Here is a 22682-nt window from a genome sequence, read left to right as displayed (position 1 = left end):
GGGACTGTGCCTTTTACTTGTCAATCTTGTGCTTGTCAGTCTCGTAGCCAGCAGCTGTCTGAGTAAAGAAAAGCCTCCAGTTTCAGTGGATTGGGAGCAAGGGGCAGAGCTGAAGCCCAAGGTTAAGGGGCTTTCACCCAGCCCCTAGAGCCTGGCACTTTGAACTCGGACTTAAAGCCTCCAAATTGTAAGAATAAACTCCTGTTTGTTAAAGTCATCCTATTTGTGATACCTTCTTGTCAGAGCGGCACTAGATAACCAGAACAGAAAGTTAAGTGTCTTTTCCATTTTGGGGCCCCTCCAATACACACACACAGACTCCTCTAGGCTAAAATAAATGGTGAATTTGTTGCCTTGAGTATTTCTCCACCTTCTAGTACTTTTTTATTTCTGTTCACCCCCCGGTTCCTCCTCACCCCCAAGATACTAAGGACTCACTCAGTCACTAAGAGAAAACTTGATCAATTTCTTCTCCTGAAGTGTTTTCATTTGAAAACAGGACTCTGGTAGAAGGGAATTCCTAGCTAAAGAGTGATAGAGTCAAGGTGGAACTTTAAGTTTCAACAACAAGCTGATGAGGCAGATTTTGAAAAAAATACCTGTGAGGTTTTATTGTTGTCATTGCTTTTGAGTTGTTTCTGACTCATGGTGACCCCAAGTGTGTAGCATGGAACTGTTCCATGGGATTTCCAAGGCAGATCGCTAGGCCTGTCTTCTGAGGTACCTTTGGGTGGGTTTGAGCCACCAACCTTTTGGCTAGTAGTCGTGAGTGCTTCTCCAGGGACTGGTCCTCTTCCAGTTGTTGTACCTGGGCTTAGGCTCGTACATACACACACAGGGATACACACAGTTCTTTCAATTCAGTGATGGGATTCATAGGATTCAGCATAGCTTGAGAGCTTTATTTTTTATTTCCAAGATTGCAGGACCTGAACTGGCTGCAAAATGAGCAGTGGCTGTGTGGCCCCACATGACTACTTATTGACTCATTTCTGATGCAAAGCAGTTAGCTTGCAGCCACTCTGGGTTCTATTGTCTGAGCACCTCTTCCTATCCCTGAATGAGAGGCCAGAGATTTCAGAGCTGGGCCAGCGCTGTCCAAACTGCAGTGCACAGGAGGTATCCATCAAAGCCTTGGGGCCCATGGTGTTGTTGTTTACAAGGATAATTTGCAGACCTTCCCTTTTCCTATATCTGAATCTGAAATGGGATGGGACTGGCAAGGAGCTGTCCAGTGCTCTCCTCTGCCTGCTTGGGTGGTAGCTACTGACAAGTGGACTTTGATTGCTCTCCTGGGGCCGGCAGGGGAGCCAGGGAGAATGCTAATCAATACCCTGCTCTGTCTTGAGTGCAGCCCCATCCTGGCCCTCTGGCCTTTCTCTTTGGAGCAGAGGCCTGGGTGAACCCGACAGGAGGGCATGGCCTCTGTCTGGTTGCCAGGCAGCACCTCAGAAGGTATTTGGTTCACCTGACACATGCCCTTGTGCATGTCTGATGGGGGAGGTTTGTGTACTCTCCTCTCTCCTCAGCTGGCCAACTTCCCATGTGCCCATGAACCAGGTGGTTCCGACAAGTGAAAGGACCAGAAGCTGCAGCTTGCAGGGGATCCTGAAGCCAGCGATGCTGCTGGGTAGAGGCAGCAGGGTGTCCTCAGCTCAGGGCTGCCTGGGGAAACACCAGTCTTGCTTGGGCCCAACACAGGGGCTTGCTAGAGTTTTACTCTCTTAATTTCCCCCTTAGGTTTCTGAGAGAAGCCTATGCCGTGCGAGGGAGAGGTCATACATTTCTAACGGAACCAGTGTCTAGTGAGTTATAACAAATAAGCAAATAAATTCATTTGTTCATTCAGCAAATATGAATTGTGTCCATTGTGCAGGCTCTGGGCTGGGTGCTACCTAAAGTGTGACAGGTACTTTATGCTATTTCTACGTCTTATAGAGACCCCGTGAGAGGGGTCTTCTGGGCTTCATTTTATAAATGGGAAAACTAGGACTCAGCAGTTAACTAATTTGCTCAGTCTTGCATCCTGTAAGTTGCTCAGCTGGGATTCGAACCCAGGCTGTCAGGTTCCAGAGCCACATATCTAACCAGTACACCATGCTGCCTCTTTTCTGTATGTGGCAGTAAGGTAGCTCTTGAAGTTCTATAAGCTCTGCCTTGCCGGCCCAGAATGCACAGCCTCACAGGTTATTCCTGCATGTGCGTGTGTGCATGTGCACATGTGTGTGTATGCATGTGCATTGGCTCGACAAAGCAACTTTGGGAGGAGTCTATGACGGAATGGAAGTGGGAGGTGGTTTTCCACGTTTTGTTTTTGTGAGGGGCTAAGTTCTTTCTCAGGGCCTTGCTGGCTCAGCGATTAAGTGCTTGGCTGCTAACTGAAAGACTGACAGTTCAAACCCACCTGCTGCTCTGAGGGAGAAAGATATGACAGTCTGCTTCCTTAAGGATTACCAAGGAAACCCAAACTCATTGCTCTCGAGTTGATTCTGACTCATAGTGACCCTATAGGACAGAGTAGAACTGGCCCATAAAGTTTCCATGGCTGTAAATCTTTTTGGAAGCAGACTGCCACATCTTTTGCCTGCAGACCGGCTGGTGGGTTTAAACCACCTGCCTTTTAGTTAGCAGCCGAGCACTTAACCACTGTACCACCAGGACTCCTTCTATAAAAATGACAATCTTGGAAATTCTATGGAACAGTTCTGCTCTGTCCTATAGGGTTGCTATGAGTTGGAATCAACATGACAGCAAACAAAAACAACACAAGTTTTCTTTTCCATTCTTAGGGAGTGAACTGTGTAACTTTTTCCGAGTCCTTGGGCCAAGGGTGTGTAACAGGCATAGTCAGACCAGAGCAGGCTGGGCCAGGCCAGTGAGTGAAGGCAGGGCTACTTGCTCAGCCTGCCTGACAGCCAGCCCCCAGGCCCATCAGCTGCCTGCATGCCTCCAGTGCAGATTGGTTTCCTTGACACTGACTGTCTGGTGGGGGCTTTTGTTCACACCAAGCAGAGAGCCTCTCTCTTGTGTTGATTGCAAAGCAGAATGTTCACTCTCTCTTTTTCCTCTGGGGACATGTGAGAGGCAGGGAAAGGCTGCTCGTGTCAGTACTGTGATCCTTCTCACTGACATTGGGTTGATTAGACTCATAGCAACCCCACCTTGGGTCTCCAGGTGGTATCTCTACAGAAGTAGATCGCCCAACCTTCCTTCCAAGGAGTGGTTGGTGGGTTTGAACTGGCAGCCTTCTGGTTAGCAGTCAAAATGCCTTAGCCACTGCCCCACCAGAGCTCCTGTGGTCATTGCAGCCTCCCAAATCAATCATCAAGGGCAATTATGAGAGGACATTGCTTTTCACCATCTTCTTTTGGTGCTGCACTAAGCATGAACCCCCGAGCAGCTGTGGCTCTCCTTCTACCTTGGTCATAGATAAATTTATCTAAGCTTGTTCTGAAAACTCTTTAGAGTTTCCATCTCCACCAGCTCTCACGGGTGAAGTGTTTCACGAGTTTACTGCCCACTGTAGACAGTAGCTTTGTGCTTGTTTATTCCCAAATCACCCGTCAAGCTTCATAGCGTGTGCCCTGATTCTCCCAGGCTGGTGTCTGGTGATCACGGCACAGTTGCCCATCTCTTCCTTTCACAGCTCAATTCTTGATCATAAACTCTTCTTGCCTCAATATTTCCAAACCAGGATTTCTCCCCCTTGGTCCTCTTGACAGTTTGGGCCATAATGCTTTGTTGTGGGAACTGTTTTGTGACTTGTATGACATTTAGTGGTATCCCTGGCTTCTGCTCATTATTAGAGTACAGAAGCTTCCTCCCAATGGTGATCACTGAAAATGTCTCAGACGTTACCAAATATTGCCTGAGGGGAAAATCGTTCCCAGTGAGAACCACTGTTCCAGACCCAGCAAGCTCCTTTCTCTTGCCACACTGTCTTTTTCACTTTCTCCAGGTCCTCTCTCTGTCTTCAGGGCAGAGAGGCTTCCAGGCTGGAATGAACCCAGTGCCCATAATAGTTGGACTCACCAGCCACTCCTCAGAAGGAGGATCGGGCAATCTACTTCCGTAGTGATACCCGTCTTGGAAACCCAAGGAGGGGTCCCTATGAGTCAGATACAACTCCAAGGCAGTGCATTTGCTTTTTGTTTTTTTTTCAGTTCAAACCCACCAGCCACTCCTCGGAAGGAAGGTTGGGCAATCTACTTCTGTAGTGATACCTCAAGGGAAACCCAAAGAAGGGTCGCTATGAGTTGGGGCCAACTCGATGGCACATAACAACAACAACAACAACAATTTACATTGACAGCACTTAATCTCTTCATATCTCACACGCACTGTATGAATTAAGGCATCCAGGTTGCATTTTATAGTTGATACCAAAGCCCTGAGTAGCTTTGCAAAGCCTGCTCCACAGACCACCTGTGTTCCATGTCATCTGGGGAGCAATGCAAATTTCTGGGCTCCACACCAGACCCACCAGCCAGAATCTTGAAAGGGCTAGGGACTTGGCAATACGCATTTTATGCTTTGCAAGTTCTTTTCTTTTGGATGGTTTTACGTTTATGTGGTTCCAAAATTAAAACATGATGCGAAGTCTCTTACTGTTACTGCTACCTGGTGCAGTTAGTCCCCTTCCCCATCCTCTCCCCAACATGCATACATGCAGGTAATCAAGTTTTTGTGTGTCCTTTCAGAGTTTTCTGTAGCTACCTGAAATGAAACCAAACCAAACCCATTGCCGTGTAGTCAATTCCCACTCATAGCAACACTATAGGACAGTAGAACTGCTTCATAGGGTTTCCAAGGCTGTTCATCTTTATGGAAGCAGACTGCCTCATCTTTCTTCTGTGGAGTGGCTGGTGAACCGCTGACCTTTGGAATAACAGCCGGATGCCTTAATCACCGTGCCACTTCTGCTACCTTTGGGACTCTGAATTTTGAGCATACTCTCCAGTGATATTTATACAGTTTCAAAGTGAGACCCAGTGCTCTCCACAGTGCTGCTTGCCTGCTCCATGCAGCAAGCTTGGGAGCAAAAAGGTTCTCTCACTGTGGCTGCAAAGTAGAGGCATTCTGGAAGCCTAGGGTGAGGGTTCTCAGTATATCTGGTATAAGCCCCTCTTTCAACATTTTGTCTCTGCACCTGATTCATAATCAAAGGAAGGGGAAGACCAAGTCCAAATAAAAATAGCTCAGCTTGGGGAGGAGACTGAGCTTTCCCTCCAGAAAAATGAAGGCAGCATAAAAAAAACAAAAAACCAAACTCATTGTTGGGTCGACTCTGACTCATAGTTACCCCCATTGAGTTTGCGAGGCTGCAAATCTTTACGGAAGTAGATTGCCCCATCTTCCTTCTGAGGAGCAGCTGATGGGTTTGAACTGCTGATCTGGTTAGCAGCCAGTGCCTTATCCACTATGCCACCAGATCTCCTTGCAGGCAGCATAGTTTTCCCTTAAACTTTCTACTTAAATTGAGGCTATAGAAGACTCTCCATGGCAGGAGGAATGGGATGGACAGCTTAGTTTTAGCCAGTCTGAGTTCTTACTAAACTCACTGCCATTGAGTCGGATCCAACTCACAGCGACCCATCCTTGGGTTTCCGAGGCAGTATTACTACGGAAGTAGATTGCCCAACCTTCCTTCTGAGGAGTGGCTGATGGGTTTGAACTGCCAGCCTTCTGGTTAGCAGTCACATGCCTTAGGCACTAAGCTGCCAGAGCTCCTAGAACTGCTCTAGTTCTAACAGTCCGGGGTTCATCAGAGCTGCGTGTCATGGTAAGCCTTATGGCCAGTGTACTGAGTCAAATGAGGTGTCAGGACATGTGAGGGCTTTGGAAGGGAGTGTCAGTTTCTTGGCAGTAGACTCCAGACCTTCCATGTCTTGAATCCTGGGGCTGGTTTCAGAGGCTGTCTTTTGTCTGCACATGTTGACTTAACTTTAAGGTCCCATTGACTCAGTGTGCCTGATGTAGCTAGTCTTGGCTCCTCATTCTCGCTGCAGGTTTGGATCCTGCTGGGCCCATGTTTGAAGGGGTGGACATCCACAAAAGGCTCTCTCCTGATGACGCAGACTTTGTGGATGTCCTCCACACCTACACACGCTCCTTCGGCTTGAGCATCGGGATTCAGATGCCTGTGGGCCATATCGACATCTACCCCAACGGGGGTGACTTCCAGCCTGGCTGTGGACTCAACGACATCTTGGGGTCAATTGCATATGGAAGTGAGTTCCTTCTTTTCTGCTTAATGTGGAGGTTTGACGCAGTTATCACATCTCTTCCACCGGCCAGAGCTGTTGGTGCACCCAACATTTTCTTCACTACTCATCACCACCTCCCTCCCACCCATTCCCCCTCAAATATTTGTGCTTAAACTTCATCATCATCCTACAAGCCTGTGAGTAGCCACCCGGTGCTCTTTACTCTGCTTTCTCATCCATAGTTGTTATTAATGTTATTATAATTATTATTTATGACAAAAGGAATACATATTTGTAGGAAAAAAAGAAAATCAAGCAGTAAAGAATTACATAAAACAAACTGTCAAATACCTCTTTCCCTCCCACCCCATTCTAATTTTCACTCCTCAAATGTAGCCAGTGTGAGTAATTTGGGGTGTATCCTTCCAGTCTTTTTTCTTTATGATTCTATTTATGTATTTGTGTGTGTGTGTGATTATATTTTTCAAAGTAGGATCTTAACCACAATGTTCTACAACTTTCCTTTTTTAGTCATAATATATTACAGACATTCTCACATATCAGGACACATAGATTCACTTCCTTTATCCTTTTAAAAGTCTGTATAATACTCCATAGCATGGATACACTCTAACTTATTTTTTGAGTAATATTTTAAAGAAGCAAAACCAGCATGCTTTCTCTACTCCATGGAAATTTTTATTCTGGGTGCCTGAACAGACTTGAGATGAACGGAATCTGCTGCTGAACTGACATGTAGGTGGCCATCTCTTTTGGGGCCCCCCATTCTGGTGCTGCCTGGGGTTCTGGCAGCATTTCCTAGTTGGGTCTCTCTACTCTGAGGCTCTGCCCTTTGGATGTCCCACTCTTGCTCCCTGAATGGGAAGGTAATGAGATCATAGTATTTCTTGAGGCTGGTGGTACCAGTGAGGAAGGGGTAGGATTCACTTGCCAATTTTTCTTAAGGCCCTAAGATTTACATAAACTTTTGGCTCTATCCCCTGGTTATGAGAAATAATGATGTACCAAAACCAAAAAACCAACCCCCCTGCTGTTGAGTTGATTCTGACTCACAGTGACCATATAGAACAGAGTAGAACTGCCTCATAGGGTTTCCAAGGTTGTAATCTTTACAGAAGCAGACTGCCACATCTTTTTCTGCAGAGCAGCTGGTGGTTTTGAACCATCAACCTTTTGGTCAGCAGCTGAACAATATAACCACTGTGCCACCAGAACTCCTTAAGGATGTACCAAGTGCCAGAAAATGTAAACTATACTCCTGACTTTGCTACCAGATGTCTGTATGACCCTGAACAAATTACTACACCTCTAAGGACCCTTGGGTTTTAATTTCTAATCAGAGGGATTGGACTAGGATGGGATTAGCAAACATTTCCTTAAAGGGTCAGATAGTATTTTAGGCTTTGGCAGGCCATACAGTCTGTTTCAACTACCCAACTCTGAAGCCATAGACAGTCCATAAACAAATGAGCATGAATGCATGCCAATAAAACTTTATTTATAAAAATAGGTGGCTAGCCTACAGGCCATAGTTTGCTGTTCCCTAGAGTAGGTGATGTTTGGCATCTGATCCATTTCTAGTGTTTTGTGACTGTAAACTCTATCAGGACTTCCTCAGTTAGGACTCCTACCACACACATGCTCGGCCTCACCCTGCTTAGCACGAACTATGCACACTCTCTTGTTTCTTGTTGCTTTGTGTGTGTTAATGTTGTCTTGTCACTTAGAGAGAGTAAGTGGGTAAGTGCTGGGGATTATCTTACATTTGTCCAGGAGCCTACCACAGCAGTAGGCATGTATAAAGAATTACAAAAACAAGAATACAAACAGCAGCAATAAAAATAGTTATCACTGTCATTATTTGGGGACACTGAGTTTCTGTTAATGGTGATAGAATAATTTGGAAAAGGATATGGTGGTGGTTGTATAACGTGATGAACATAATCAGTGTCACTGAACTGCACGTGCAAAATTGTTGAATTGGCGTATATTTTTGTGATAGTTGGAGCTGTGTATCAACTTGGCTGGACCACAATTCTGTGTGGTTTAAGCAGTTGTAATGTGCGTTAATGGGAGCTCTGGTAGCATAGTGGCTAGAGCACTTGACTGCTAACCAGAAGGCTGGAGGTTCAAACCCACCAGCCACTCCTCAGAAGGAAGGTTGGGCAATCCTACTTCCGTAGTGATACTGCCTCGGAAACCCAAGGAGGGGTTGCTATGAGTCGGGGCCGACTCGATGGCACATAACAACAACAACAACAACAACAACAACAATGTGCGTTAGTCCCACAATGGGTTTGGATGTATATGTTTTGAGCAGCCAATCCATTGAAAGGGAGTTTCTCTAGGAGTGTGGCCTGCTTCCAGTATATTTATGGACATCCTGGAAAAAGAGACATTCTTCTGTGGATCAGTATCCTGTTGTGCTGCTTACAACTGTCCCTGAGTGAATCCACCATTTGGCCTGGAGATCTTGGATTCGCCATTCATTGGAGTCAACAGCTGATATACTGCCTGCCAACCTTGAGCTCATCAACCACTGCAGCTGTGTGAGTTGGGAAAAGCCTCCAGCTTGACGTTTGATCCAAGAACTTGGGACTTGCCAGCTTCTATAAGTGTGTGAGCCATTTTCCTAAGATAAATTTCTCTTTCTCTGTATGTATATATAAGCCTTACTGGTTTTGCTTCTCTAGAGAACCCAGCCTAACACAGTTTGGTACCAGGAGTGGTTCTAGAGAGACAAAATCATAAGGATGGTCTTCCTTAATTGGATCTCACTGATTCTGTTTTGGTTCTCCAATTTGATTAATCGTAAGGGCACTGGTGACTCTGCCTCCATTAGTAAAGAGGGCCCTGCTAATCTGTGGCATGAAGTGGCAACAATAATATGCAAAATAGTACCACCACTAGGTCAAGTATTTTTGAGAAGTGAGGCTCTGGGTGATCGCATATTTGATACTTTTCTGCAATTTTGTCAGCATGAGGAGTATAAGGAAGCTGGCTGGTTGGTCCTACTTAAGTTAGACAAAGTGGTGAAAGAGCGAGATGAGTTCAGGGCTGCTGAGTCACAGCTCAAGTGCTGCATAAAAGACCTCAATGTTTCCAGTTGTGCTCTGAAAGAAAGCCTTATTTCTTCTAGTAACAGAGATGATATTGGTGAAAACCAAACCCAGAGTCTTATTGTAAGAGTGACTGAATTACAACACCAATTAAATTGCCAACCCAGAGTGGTGTCTGAAGTTAAAGTGAAGGATAGGTTATTGTATCTGGCTTCCCCTACAACTAAAAGGGAGGCACAACATCTAGTGGGTCTCTTTGGATTTTGGAGGCAACATATCCCTCATTTGGGTGTGTTGCTTTGACCTATTTATCAAGTGACTTGGAAAGCTGCTAGTTTCGAGTGGGGCCCAGAACAACAGAAGGCTCTGCAATAAATTCAGGCTGCCGTGCAAGCTGCTCTGCCACTTGGGCCATATGATCCAGCTGATCAAATGGTGCTTGAAGTGTGTGTAGCAGATAGAGATGCTGTTTAGAGTCTTTGGCAGGTCCCTATTGGTGAATTGCAACACAGACCTTTGGGATTTTGGAACAAAGCCCTGCCATCCTCTGCAGATAACTCTCTTTTTGAGAAAAAGCTTTTGGCTTGTTACTGGGCTTTAGTAGAGACTGAACGCCTAACCATGGGCCACCAAGTCACCATGAGGCCTGAGCCGCCCATCATGAACTGGGTGTTTTCTGACCCACAGAGTCATAAAGTTGGATGTATACAGCAGCACTCCATCATTAAATGGAAGTGGTATATCAAAGATTGGGCTAGAGCAGGACCTGAAGGCACAAGTAAGTTGCACGAGGAAGTGGCCCAAATGCCTATGGTCTCCACTCCAGTCACATTACCTTCCCTGTCCCAGTCTACACCTATGGCCTCATGGGTAGTTCCTTATGATCAGTTGACTGAGGAAGAGAAAACTCATGACTGATTTACATATGATTCTGCACGATATGCAGGCACCACTCGGAAGTGAACAGCAGCAGCACTGCAGCCCCTTTCTGAGACTTCCCTAAAGGACAGTGGTGAAGGGAAATCCTCCTAATGAGCAGAATTTTGAGCCGTGCATCTGGTTGTTCATTTTGCATGGGACAAGAAATGGCCAGATGTACAATTGTATATGGATTCATAGGCTGTGGCCAATGGCTTGGATGGATGGTCTGGGACTTAGAAGGAGCATGATTGGAAAATTGGTGACAAGGATGTAGGGGGATGAGGTATGTGGATAGATCTCTCTGAATGGGCCAAAGGAGTAAAGATATTGGTGTCTCATGTGAATGCCCACCAAAAGGTGACCTTGGCAGAGGAAGACTTTAACAATCAGGTGGATAGGATGACACATTCAGTGGAAACCAGCCATCCTTTTCTCGCAGCTACTCCTGGTCATTGCTCAATGGGCTCATGAACAAAGTGGCCATGGTGGCAGGGATGGAGGTTATGCATGGGCTCAGCAACATGGACTTCCACTTACCAAAGCTGATTTAGCTACTGCCACTGCTGAATGCCTAGTCTGTCAGCAGCAGAGACCAACACTGAGTCCATTATATGGAACCATTCCTCGGGGTGATCAGCCAGCAACCTGGTGGCAGGTTGATTATATTGGACCACTTCCAGCATGGAAAGACAGCATTTTTTTCATACTGGAATAGATATTTATTGTGGATATGGACTTGCCTTCCCTGCATGCAACGCTTCTGCCAAAACTACCATCTGTGGACTTACAGAATGTCTTATCCACCATCATGGTATACCACAGAGCATTGCTTCAGATCAAGGGACTCACTTCACAGCAAATGAAGTGCAGCAATGGGTCTATGCTCATGGAATTCACTGGTCTTATCATGTTCCCCATTATCCACAAGCAGCTTCCTTGATAGCACGATGGAATGGCCTATTAGAAACACAATTACAGCACCAGCTAGGTGGCAATACCTTGAAGGGTTGGGGCAATGTTCTCCAGGAGGCTGTATATGCTCTAAACCAGCATCCAATATACGGTGCTGTTTCTCCAGGAGCCAGGATTCATGGGTCCAGAAACCAAGGAGTGGAAATGGGAGTGGTACCAATCACTATTACCCCTAGTGACCCACTCAAAAAATGTTTGCCTCCTGTCCCTGCTACCCTATGTTCTGTAGGTCTGGAGATATTAGTCCCAAAGGGAGGAACACTCCCACCTGGAGACACAATACTGATTGCATTGAACTGGAAATTAAGAATGCCATCTGGCCATTTTGGCTTCCTCATGCCACTGTATCAACAGACAAAGAAGGGTGTTACTGTACTATCTGGTGTGATAGATCCTGATTACCAAAGGGAAATTGGATTGACATTACATAATGGAGTAAAGAAGAATATGTCTGGAATACAGGAGATTCTTTAGGACGTCTCTTAGTACTACCATGCCCTGTGATTAAAGTCAATGGAAAATCGCAGCAACCCCATTCTGATATGACTACTAGTGGCCCAGATCCTTCAGGAATGAAGGTTTGGGTCCCCCCACCAGGCAAAGAACCACGACCAGCTGAGGTGCTTGGTGAGGGCAAGGGAATAAAGGAATGGGTGGTGGAAGAAGGTAGTTCTGAATATCAGCTACAACCACGTGACCAGTTGCAGAAATGAGGACTGTGATTGTTGTATTTCTTCATTGTATATGTGCATCAAATATTTTTGTTTCCTTCTGTTATGAACTGTGAAATGTAAAGAATGTTAATGCGCTTCAGTTGTACACATGTTAGCATATCATGTTAGATGCAAATATAACTTTATAATTGTCCTTATTTAGAGATTATATATGGTTAAGAAGATGTGTATACAACTGCCAAGTTGACAAGAGGTGGACTGTGATAGTTGGAGCTGTGTGTCAACTTGGCTGGACCACAATTCTGTGTGGTTTAAGCAGTTGTGATGTGGTTATTCCCATGAGGGGATCAGATGTTTATGTTTTGAGCAGCCAATCCATTGAAAGGGAGTTTCCCTAGGGGTGTGGCCTGCTTCCAATATATTTATGGACATCCTGGGAAAAGAAACACTCTTCTGTGGATTGGGATCCTGTTGTGCTGCCTGCCTACAACTGTCTGTGAGTGACCAATCCACCATTTGGCCTGGAGGTTTTGGATTCATCATTCGTTGGAGTAAACAGCTGGTATACTGCCTGCCAACCTTGAGCTCCTCAGCCCCTGCAGCTGTGTGAGTTGGCAAAAGCCTCCAGCTTGACATATGATCCATGAAGTTGGGACTTGCCAGCTTCTATAAGTGTGTGAGCCTTTTTCCTAAGATAAATTTCTCTTTCTCTGTATGTATATATAAGCCTTACTGGTTTTGCTTCTCTAGAGAACCCAGCCTAAAACAGTTTTGTGAAATTTATTTTTACTGCAATAATGAGAAGAGCTCTCATGGAGCATGCATGCAGTGCTGATTGATGGGCTAAGTGGCCAGATGAGTGGGAGGTACTCACCTCCATGTTCTCTTTCCTCCTCTCCCAGCCATCACAGAGGTGGTGAAGTGTGAACATGAGCGGGCTGTGCACCTCTTTGTTGATTCCCTGGTGAACCAGGACAAACCAAGCTTCGCGTTCCAGTGCACGGACTCAAACCGGTTCAAAAAGGGCATCTGTCTCAGCTGCCGGAAGAACCGCTGTAACAGCATTGGCTACAATGCCAAGAAGATGAGGAACAAGAGGAACAGTAAAATGTACCTAAAAACCCGGGCAGGCATGCCTTTCCGAGGTAAGCTTCAGTCTCTGAGGTGTCCCTGAGGAAGTGCCTTAGTCTTCTTCCTCCTTTTTAATACTATGTCAAAGGAACCGTGGTGGCACAATGATCAAAGCGCTCAGCTGCCAACTGAATGTTGGCTACTCAAACCCCCCAGTTGCTTTATGGGAGAAAGATGTGGCAGTCTGCTACAGCCTTGGAAACCCTTTGGAACAGCTCTACTCTGTCTTGTAGGGCCGCTATGAGTTGGAATTGACTTGATGACAATGGGTAACAGGTAATACAAACCCTGTAGAACAGGGCTCATCCCAGCCCAAGGGAGTGACCTGGCACAGTGACAGCCCAAGCAAATCACTGCAGATCTAACTGCACTGCACACATCTAGGAAATTAAATCTTTAAAAAAAGTGACGGGGACACCTCTTGTGATGTGAATCATCACTCCATGATCACAGTACCCATATCTTACATTTCTATCTTGATTTAACTCTTCAAAGCTGTTTCATATTTGTATTTTCATATGACCATAGCAACAAATCTGAGATTGAGAGAACAGAGGATCAAAATGATATCCTATGTTTTTGTAACAACTTATAAAGCCATAGGTTTTGTGGGTATTATTTTATGTATGAGGAAGCTGAGGCTCAGAGAGGTTAATATCTTAGTCCCTAATCTAAGGTCATGGAGGAAGAAAATGTCCACGCCAGAATCCCCAAACATCTCCCAAGCCTCAAGTTCAGGGCTTCTTCTTTTATACTGCAGTGAGATCTTATGACCTTGTAGATAACTGGTCCAGAGGGAGGCTGGAAGCTGTTCTGGACAAAAGGACTGTCAGTTCCTAAATCTTCAGTGTGCCAGTGACAAGCAAGCCACACAAATGTCTTTGCTCTGCTTTCCTTGCAGTCTACCATTATCAGATGAAAATCCACATCTTCAGCTACAAGAGCATGGGAGAAATTGAACCTACCTTGTATGTCTCCTTGTATGGCACCAATGCAGATTCCCAGACTCTGCCTTTGGATATGTGAGTCACAGTTTCCTTTGCTGGATTCAGGATAGAGAGCATGCTGGGTTGGGAATGAGAAAGGGTGTTCATGCTGTGATCAAGTGCAGGGCAGTGTGGTCCAAGTGCCTAGGGAGGTGCTGGGTGGGTCTAGATGCCTCTCCCAGCTGTGCCTTCACCTAGCCCCTGACTCAGAACATGTCTGGGAGGGAGGCTCCTAGATGACTCAGCAAACTGAGCAGAAACTGCTACCTCATTTCAGGGTCCCCCTGATACCCAAGACTTTGAGAGGTTTGGCACTTCATAAACATCTTCCTTGGGCCTTTTTTTTTTTTTTTTAAATTGTGATTTGGGTGAAGATTTACAGAGCAAATTCACTTTCCATACAGCAGTTCACATATACTTTATCTCATGTCATTGACCACAGTTTACCACAATGCAACAGCTCCCCTCCCACTTCCTCCCCATAGTACCACTTCCCAGTGTCCATCCCTCCATACTCTCCTGCCCCCTGAGCTGTCTCCCTGTGCATAAGCTGATTGGGCCTTTTCTAATGACGTGGCTGTAGGGAAAGGTACAGAGCAATCTGTGCGTATTTGTTGAGCACCTGCAAGCATGATGCCAAGTAATGTTGGGACTGTGCAGAAATATCACCAACTACCTGCCTCTCAGGACTCTAGGTCTAGTGAGGACATCAAATGTGGACACACACACTCACAAATGGGGTGAGGCAGGCCACACCAAGTGCCATATAAGAGGGACAGTGGTGAGGGGGATAGTTCAGAGGAACACCTCTCCAGTGCGGACGTGATTTCTTTGTGTGTTCTCATTTCTGTTTTTTTGGGCCTGTCCCCTGAGAAGCAGCATGCATGGGGAGATGCACAGGGATGGTTGGGATGAGAAGCCTGGGTGCTGTGGGCGGTTATCTCTTGGTCACGGTGGCCACACACATGAGCTTCCACACTGGTCCTGCTGGTGGGACATGGAGGGCCCAGGTGGAGATGGACCTTGTGCCCTCCAGGCATCACCCCATGCTGTACAGTAGTTCTATGGTGCAGGAGCATGACACAGGCTTCTCTCTCACCTTGCAGAGTGGAGCAGATTGACCTGAATGCTACCAACACCTTCTTGGTCTACACTGAGGAGGACTTGGGTGACCTTTTGAAGATCAAACTCACTTGGGAGGAGACATCTCAGTCCTGGTACAATCTATGGAAGGAGCTTCGCAGCTACCTGTCTCAATCCTACAACCCCTCTCGGGAGCTGAATATCCGACGCATCCGGGTCAAGTCTGGGGAAACACAGCAGAAGTAAGTCCTCTGTGACCTTCTTCTACCTCAAGAGAAGAAGGAGCAGCAGGCGAGGGCCTCTGCTGTGTTGCTTTCCTTCTGAGCATTCACAGAGCACACAGGCAATCCTCAAATGCTGGGGAAGGCCACTGTAAACTGTTGAGCAGCTCGTACACTGATCACAGGCCCTCGGTGGACAGGGATGGGTAAATCCAAACCCACTGACGTCAAGTCGATTCCAACTCATAGCAACCCTATAAGACACAGTAGAACTGCCCTATAGGGTTTCCAAGGCTGTAATCTTTACTGAAGCAGATTGCCAGGTCTGTTTCCCATGCAGTAGCTGGTGGCTTTGAACTGCCAACCTTTTTATTAGCAGCCAAACACTTAACCACTATGCCACCAGGGCTCCTGAGGGGTGGATAAGGGGGCTGAGATTCCTGTGTTGAAATCCCATGTGCTGGCTTGGAGGAAGCTCTTTCCTCGACAAGGCTCTTTAGACATGCCGCCTTGTTGATCTCTTTACCATGGGACCATGGCTTTGTTTGCTTTTGTCTAGAGTAAAACAAAGTCCTATCTAGGGAGCCCTCAGCTCACTCTGGGCGGTTGAGGTCTGCAGAAGGATGTGGTTTCCCCAAGGTCATTATTATATCCCTCCTGCAGGGGCTCTGAGGCAAGGACATGGGGCTGGGGTCCTAAATTCAAGTCACAGAGACTTCTCTGTCCCATGCCAGCTGGCAGCTTCTCTGTGCCTGGCATAAAAGTATTAACTCCAAGCCTGGCATGAAAGATCCAGACCTTCATGTATCAGTCCTCATACTATACCGGGACTCTCTGACAGGCTGCTCTCTCAAGAGGATCCAGAGAGGGCTCCAAGCCAGGGATGCTGGAGACCTTTGCCAAGAAAGGAGGCTTTCTTCCCCTGAGTGCTTCGGCAGGTCTCTGAGAGGTCACTGCCTTGCAAAATGGGTATGAAGCAGCCCCAACCTCTCTGTGCCTGGCATGGCACTTTCTCCTTTACCACTCGTCCTGTGACCAGTGCACATCCATTGTTTATAGCAAGCCCGGTAGAGAGGGAGGCCTGAGTCCCTTGCCAAGTGATTCCGCTAGAAACCTGTGTGCCAGATGCGGGAGCTATTAGTCCAAACCTCTGATCTGGGTAATTGTGTATGTTTCTACTTCTCTTAGCTCTTGTAAATGCAACCCATGCCTATGGGTGTGGTGCCAGAAAGAATTATTTGTACAAAATATTCCAAGCATTTTAAACACCCATTAAAGCACCACTAGGCATTAACAAATGTAAGTAAGAACTTTTCCATATTGGTTTCAGATAAGAAACTTGAAAAAGTAAAACACTATGGATATACTTAAAACTCCTCTGTGTCCTGTCCTTGTCCTATTCCTCACCTGCTTTCAAACCAAATGTAGCTAATATTCTGATGCTAGCATTCCTTCCTTCATGTTTTCATACCTTCATCACTTCTGTTTGAGGAGTCCCTGGGTGGCCCAGTTAAGCGCTCAACTACTAGTTGAAAGGTTAGTAGTCTAAAGCCATCCAGAGGTGCTCAGAAGACAGGGCTGGTTATCTGCTTTTCTGAAAGGTCACAACCTTGAAAACTCTATGGAGAAGTCTACTCTGCACACGTGGGGTGGCCAGGAGTCAGAATCTACTTGATGACAATTAACAACAATGATCACTTTTGTTTGACTCCATAAATGATGCATTGAGTTGTTTTGGATGCTTCTGAACTTCAGATGGGAGGATATAACATTTTACAAGTTGCTTTTTTCATTCAACATTGTTTTGCCATTACAATTTGTCCGATACATCCATATCTAGTGTATTCACAGTTAACTCCTGTATGTAAATCTTCATTGTACAGGGAAACCATGGTTTTGTCAATCTTCTGCTGAATATTTAAGTTGTTTTTACTTTTAGCAGTTACAACTAGTGCTGAGATGACCCTCCTTGTACATTTTCCTTGTGTGTGTGTGTGAGGGCTTCTTTGGGAGACTGTATACCAAAATGTGGAATTGCTGGGCTATAAGTATTTTCCAAGGCTGGTAGTTCAAACCCACCAGCCACCTCTCAGAAGGAAGGCTGGGCCATCTACTTCCATAGCGATACTGCCTTGGAAACCCAAAGAGGGGTCGCTATGAGTCGGGGCCGACTCGATGGCATATAACAGCAACAACAACAACAAGTATTTTCCAACTTGACTACCAGTTGCCGTTGAGTGGACTCCAGCTGATGGTGACTCCATATGTTTCAGAGTAGAACTGTGGCTGCAATCTTTCAGAAGTAGAGGTGCCTCTGGGTGGATTCAGACTGCCAACCTTTTGGTTAATAGCTAAGCACTTAACCCTTTGTGCCACCCTAGGCCTCCTTCAACTCAACTAACCCAAAACCAAACTCACTGCCATCAAGTCAAACCCTACTTTTAGAGAACCCTCCTTGGGTTTCTGAGGTGGTATCACTATGGAAGTAGATTGCCCAAGCTTCCTTCTGAGGAGGGGGTGGTGGGTTTGAACAGCCAGCCTTCTAGTTAGCTGTCAAATGCCTTAGGCACTATGCCACCAGAGTTCCTCAACTCAACTAGATATTGTTAAATCCCTGAATCTTTGCACCAGGATAAGAGAGCTTCCCTTTCCCCAGACAGTCTTGCCATTCTGTTTGTAGGGTTTGAGTTGGTCTCCTACTTTGCATTTCTGACTGTGAGTGAGGTGGGTCACCTGCTTATATGTCTATGGGCACTTTAGGCTTCCTGAGAAAGGTTCTTAAAGCTGTTTTGAAGGTGGATTTGTCCTGCCGGCCAGCATCAGGGTCAGGTGCTCATGTGTTTATTGGTCAGGCTGATCACCCCACTGAGGTGGGAGGCAGCTCAACGGGGCCTGGCCTTGTTACAGTTGAAATGGTTGTTAGAGCCTTGATGATTTCTAGTGATCTTGGCTGTTAGTCTGCTAGATCTTTGATTTTGACTTGCAGCTGAGCTCCAGTTAATCTTGTCAGTGGGTATTTATGGAGCACCTTATTATAGGTAGAAGGAGCCCTGGTGGCACAATGCCTAAGGCCAACCAGAAGGTTGGTGGCTCAAACCCACCAGCCACCCCATGGAAGCAAGACTGGGCAATCTACTTCCATAAAGATTACCATCTCAGAACCCCAATGGAGGTCACTATGAGTCAGAATTGACTCAACAGCAGTGGGTTTGGTTTTTGCTATTATAGATTGGAGTTCCTGGGTGATGCAAATGGTTAAAGCACTTGGCTGGTAGCCAAAAGGTTGGAGGTTGGAGTCCACCCAGAGGTGCCTTAGAAGAAAGACCTGGTGATAAACTTCCAAAAAGTTGAAACCCTATAGCCAATGAACCACTTGGAAAGGAATCAATATGGGAGATCCCCAATAGAGTGGGAGCAAAATGTGGGATGAAACTCAAAATCACAGAGACCAGGCTTACTGGTCTAATGGAGACTGGTGAAACCCCCGAGACTATGGCCTGTAGACATGCTATAGGCCTGGAATTGAACTCACTCCCGCAGCTCCCAGCCAAACAGTAGACAAGGAACAATTACATCAGGTAGGTACACTCCTTAGAACAATCAACTATGGGAGATCAGAAGGGCAGCATTTGCACAGGGAGAAAGCTTAGAAGACAGGAATGCATAGCAAAGAAGGCACAGAGAAAAGATAACCACAGGGAGGAAGTGGGAAGAGACGTGTTACATTGTGGGGATTGCAATCAATGTTACGAAACAAAATGTGTAGGAACAGTTGAACGGAAAATGAATTTGCTCTGTAAACTTTCACCCATATCACAGTTAAAAAAAAAAAAAAAGGAAGAAAGAAACCCTATGGACACAGTTCTGCTCTGACACATATGGAGCCACCATGAGTGAGAAGCGACTCAACTGCAGCTGGTTTTATAGTTTAGGTAAATTGTGTCCCTGCATTTGAGAAGTTTATGGTTCAGTGGAGGCATTAACCATAGACATAGGAATCAATGAGCCATTCAAGGTAGTGTATAATATTTTAAAATGTAACAAAACATTCATTATTAACTCCATGTCATAGGAAGTCATGATCAGAACAAAAGTGATGTTAATGAAGGATATACTTTATTATTATTATTATTAAATTGAGAAGTCAAGGGAGGGTTAGATTCATGAGGGTTCAGAGAGGCTCTGGCTTAAAAGGCAGGTGGCCTTTTGGATGGTCAGAGGGGAGAAGGTGGAAGAGGTGTGCTTAAAGGCTGCGTGAGGCTGAATCTTGGAAGACTTTGAAGCCAGACAGGTTGACCCTTGTAGTAGTGCTGGGAACCCCTGTAGGTTTTTGGGTCAGGGCGCAGCATGATGGAAACGCCTCTTTTCTCATTGCTCTGATCCCAAAAGCGCTGTCTGGCTGATGCACAGCCATGTACTGCCCCCTAGATATTTGGCTACCTCAGTTTTTTTTTTCCCTCCTAGATTGACTTTTTGTGCAGAAGACCCTGAGAACACCAGCATCTCCCCTGGCCAGGAGCTCTGGTTTCACAAGTGTCGCGATGGCTGGAGGATGAAAAACGAAACCAGGTAACTGGGGATTCCCTGTATGTCCAGTCAGCACATGTTGACTGATCACCTAGCATGTGCCACATATGGTCGGGGCACCTGGGATATGGCAGTGAACAAAAGAGACAAAAACCCTTTCCTTCCAGAGCCGACTTTCTGCTGGCTGGAGATAGATAAACAAATAAGTGAAATACACAGAACATCCCTAATGCCTCTTGTTCTGCCTCGTCCTGTAGGTGTTGCAATGAGGCCTTTCCAATAACTAAATCCCTGTGTTGGTGTTCATGCTCCCTGCCTTAGTTGAAAGTCTTCTACACAGTAACCAGTATTATGAAAAGGTTCTAGAGTTCCTGGTCTCCTGGACACCATGTGGGAGTAGGGTGAGAGGTCAAGGAGAAGCCCAAGGTATTCCCTAGTTTTAGGTTTTCTGAAACTCAGGTTAGTGTGAGTGGGTCTGACATCTTTTCCCCTTTTTGGGAAGCATGAAAGCTCACATACGTGTAGCTGAGTCAGATGAAGGGGTTGTCTTCAGAATCCTATTGGCCCATGTTAGAATCCCATTATTCCAGAATTGAGGAAGGTCAGTGAGAGGCAACGGACTCAACAAACCTAAACTTCTGCTAAGGAGGAGGGAAACCATTTCTCTACCTGGCTCTGGCCCTACCTCAGATGCTGGATGGTAAAACTGCTGCCCTTTACTGAGCACTTAGTGTGGACCTGCCCTGTGTTCCATGCCTGGCCTGCTTTATCTCAGTTAATTTTATCATCAACCCCATGAGGCAGGTGTTGTTATCCTTGTGTTCAGATGGGGAAACTGAGGCTCAGGGAGATAAGTCACTCAGCTAGTCAGTCTCCTCTGAAGCCCGTGCTATTTTGGAGCACAGAGGATCCCCTTGCTCCAGATAAATCATGTCCCCTTGGCCTGGGTGTCAATCATTGAGCGGCTGTGCCCATCCTGTGGTTCCCTTGTGATTAAACGTCTGCCAGTCCTAGAGCCTGGCTGATCCTTAGCTGCTCTGTTCCAGCCACAAGCATGGTAATCACAGGTCTCGTGGACTCTAAAAGCTGCCCATCTCATTAAGCGACTCAGCCAGGCAGAGGCTCCTATGGATTTCTGCTATAATAATAAATCTTAATTCGTTATGTTTATATTCAAATTTGCACCTTTTAAAGTGCTTCCAGAGCACAGGTGGGATAGTGGTGAAGTGCTGTGCTGCTAACCAAAAGGTCAATGGTTTGAACCCACCAGCTGCTCTCTGGGAGAAAGATGTGGGAGTCTGTTCCTACAAAGATTTACAGCTTTGGAAATCCTTGTGGGGCAGTTCTACTGTGTCCTATAGGTTGCTATGGGTCGGAATCAACTTGACAGCAGTGAGTTTGTTTTTGGGTTTTAAAGTGCTTCCATCTATATTATCTTAATTGATTCTTAGAACAGCTGTGTAGGTTGGACTTACCCAGAAAGGATTGCTATGATAAGGCAATAAGATATTTTATATTTATTTTACTGATCTAGAACTTCATAACAGTTGAGAACTATATAATTCACCTCATACTAATTTTTTTTAGGGAAACAAACACCTCTTCTCTTCTCCTCAAAGAAACAGAAAACAAAGGAGCCTGAGTAATAACTTAACACCAGGAAGTTGTAGCATCCCTAGACATCTGTAATGCCTTTGGTATTCTCCTTTCTGACATGAGTGCTGTCCACCTGTTCCCTGATAGGAGACTGAGGTTCAGAGGGGCTCCATGGCACATTAGTATAGCTGAGACTAGAGTCCCAGTTTCTTGACTCAGTCTTACTCGCTTGCTGCCATATGACAGCCTCTTTCATATTTTGAGATCAAGGCAAAGAGGACACTTTGATAGGTCTCTCCACATTTGTGTGTTGTGTGTGTGTGTGTGTGCCTGCTGGGGGTGGGTCTTGGGTGAAACATGTATGGACTGCGGTGGATGGAATTAGGAAACCCAGAGAAAGAATTCCAGTGCTAAGTTTCTCAAAGAGTCTATGGCTTGTTGGGCAAGAGAGAGAGAAAGAAGTACTCAAGAGTTTTTCCATTTGTTCTGAAAGGAAAGGCATTAAAAGTGTGGAAAGAAAGCTTTGTCCTGAGGTAAACAGAGTCCACCACATACGTGCCTGTGGCATAAGGGAGTTGATGAGCACCTCTTTCTCACACATTTCCTTTCAGTCCAACGGTGGAGCTTCCCTGAGGGCACCAGCAAGGACCCACCACCTTCCACGCACATGGACAAAAGTTACTGCTGAGGACTCACCCAAAGGAATGACCCCTCTTGACTTTGACCTGGAGCCCCAAGAAGGACTTGCTCTCTGGGCCCAGGGCTTTGCCTCCTGTGACAGCTGGGACTGTTCGCTGGAGGGAACTGTGACTGCTGTTCCTCCTGTTGCTGCCTTAGAATAGCTCTGACTCCAAACCTCCAATGACACCCCCTGGAGCACTGAGTCTGACTTGTGTGTATATAAGCCAGATGCTTAGGGTCTCTTGTACACACAGGGCTGGTTCCTAAGCGCTAGAAGAACCTGTGCTTTGCCCAACAAGGAACCCTGGCTCTAAAGCGGCTCTGTGTGCAAGGCTATCAGCTGCTTGACCTGACTTGAGCTTTCCTAAGAGGTCTTTCCATTGGGATATGACTCATGTCAAGATGGCAGCCCTGTTGCCTTGTTCACTCAGAGAGAAGAGAGTGGTTTTGGGGGATGCGGAGGCCCCAGGTGTTGGGGTTCTGATGGCTACATTGGTCAATCCTGGTTATGTCTTAAACATTCTGTCTTGCTCTCCAACTCACTCTCTAAAGCACAGACCATTGGCTTTCTTTCTTTCTTTTTTTTTTTTTTATTGTGATTTGG

General features: G+C 46.0%; 1 protein-coding gene across 1 annotated transcript in view; it reads left to right on the top strand.

Annotated features, from left to right (window-relative positions):
* Positions 1-22030, top strand: part of LIPG (lipase G, endothelial type) — a 31144-nt gene extending 9114 nt beyond the window's left edge. The window contains exons 5-10 of the mRNA XM_007943821.1: positions 6009-6230; positions 12756-12998; positions 13886-14006; positions 15077-15295; positions 19739-19843; positions 22009-22030. Coding sequence (XP_007942012.1) covers positions 6009-6230; positions 12756-12998; positions 13886-14006; positions 15077-15295; positions 19739-19843; positions 22009-22030 — 932 coding nt within the window. The remainder of the gene's footprint in view (positions 1-6008; positions 6231-12755; positions 12999-13885; positions 14007-15076; positions 15296-19738; positions 19844-22008) is intronic.
* The last annotated feature ends 652 nt before the right edge of the window (positions 22031-22682 follow it).

The sequence above is a fragment of the Orycteropus afer genome, unplaced genomic scaffold, assembly GCF_000298275.1.
Source record: "Orycteropus afer afer isolate SDZICR_OR568_19922 unplaced genomic scaffold, OryAfe1.0 scaffold00113, whole genome shotgun sequence".
NCBI lineage: Eukaryota > Metazoa > Chordata > Mammalia > Tubulidentata > Orycteropodidae > Orycteropus > Orycteropus afer.
The sequence above is the reverse complement of the archived record's forward strand: the minus strand, read 5'-3'. Positions and strand labels throughout refer to the sequence as shown.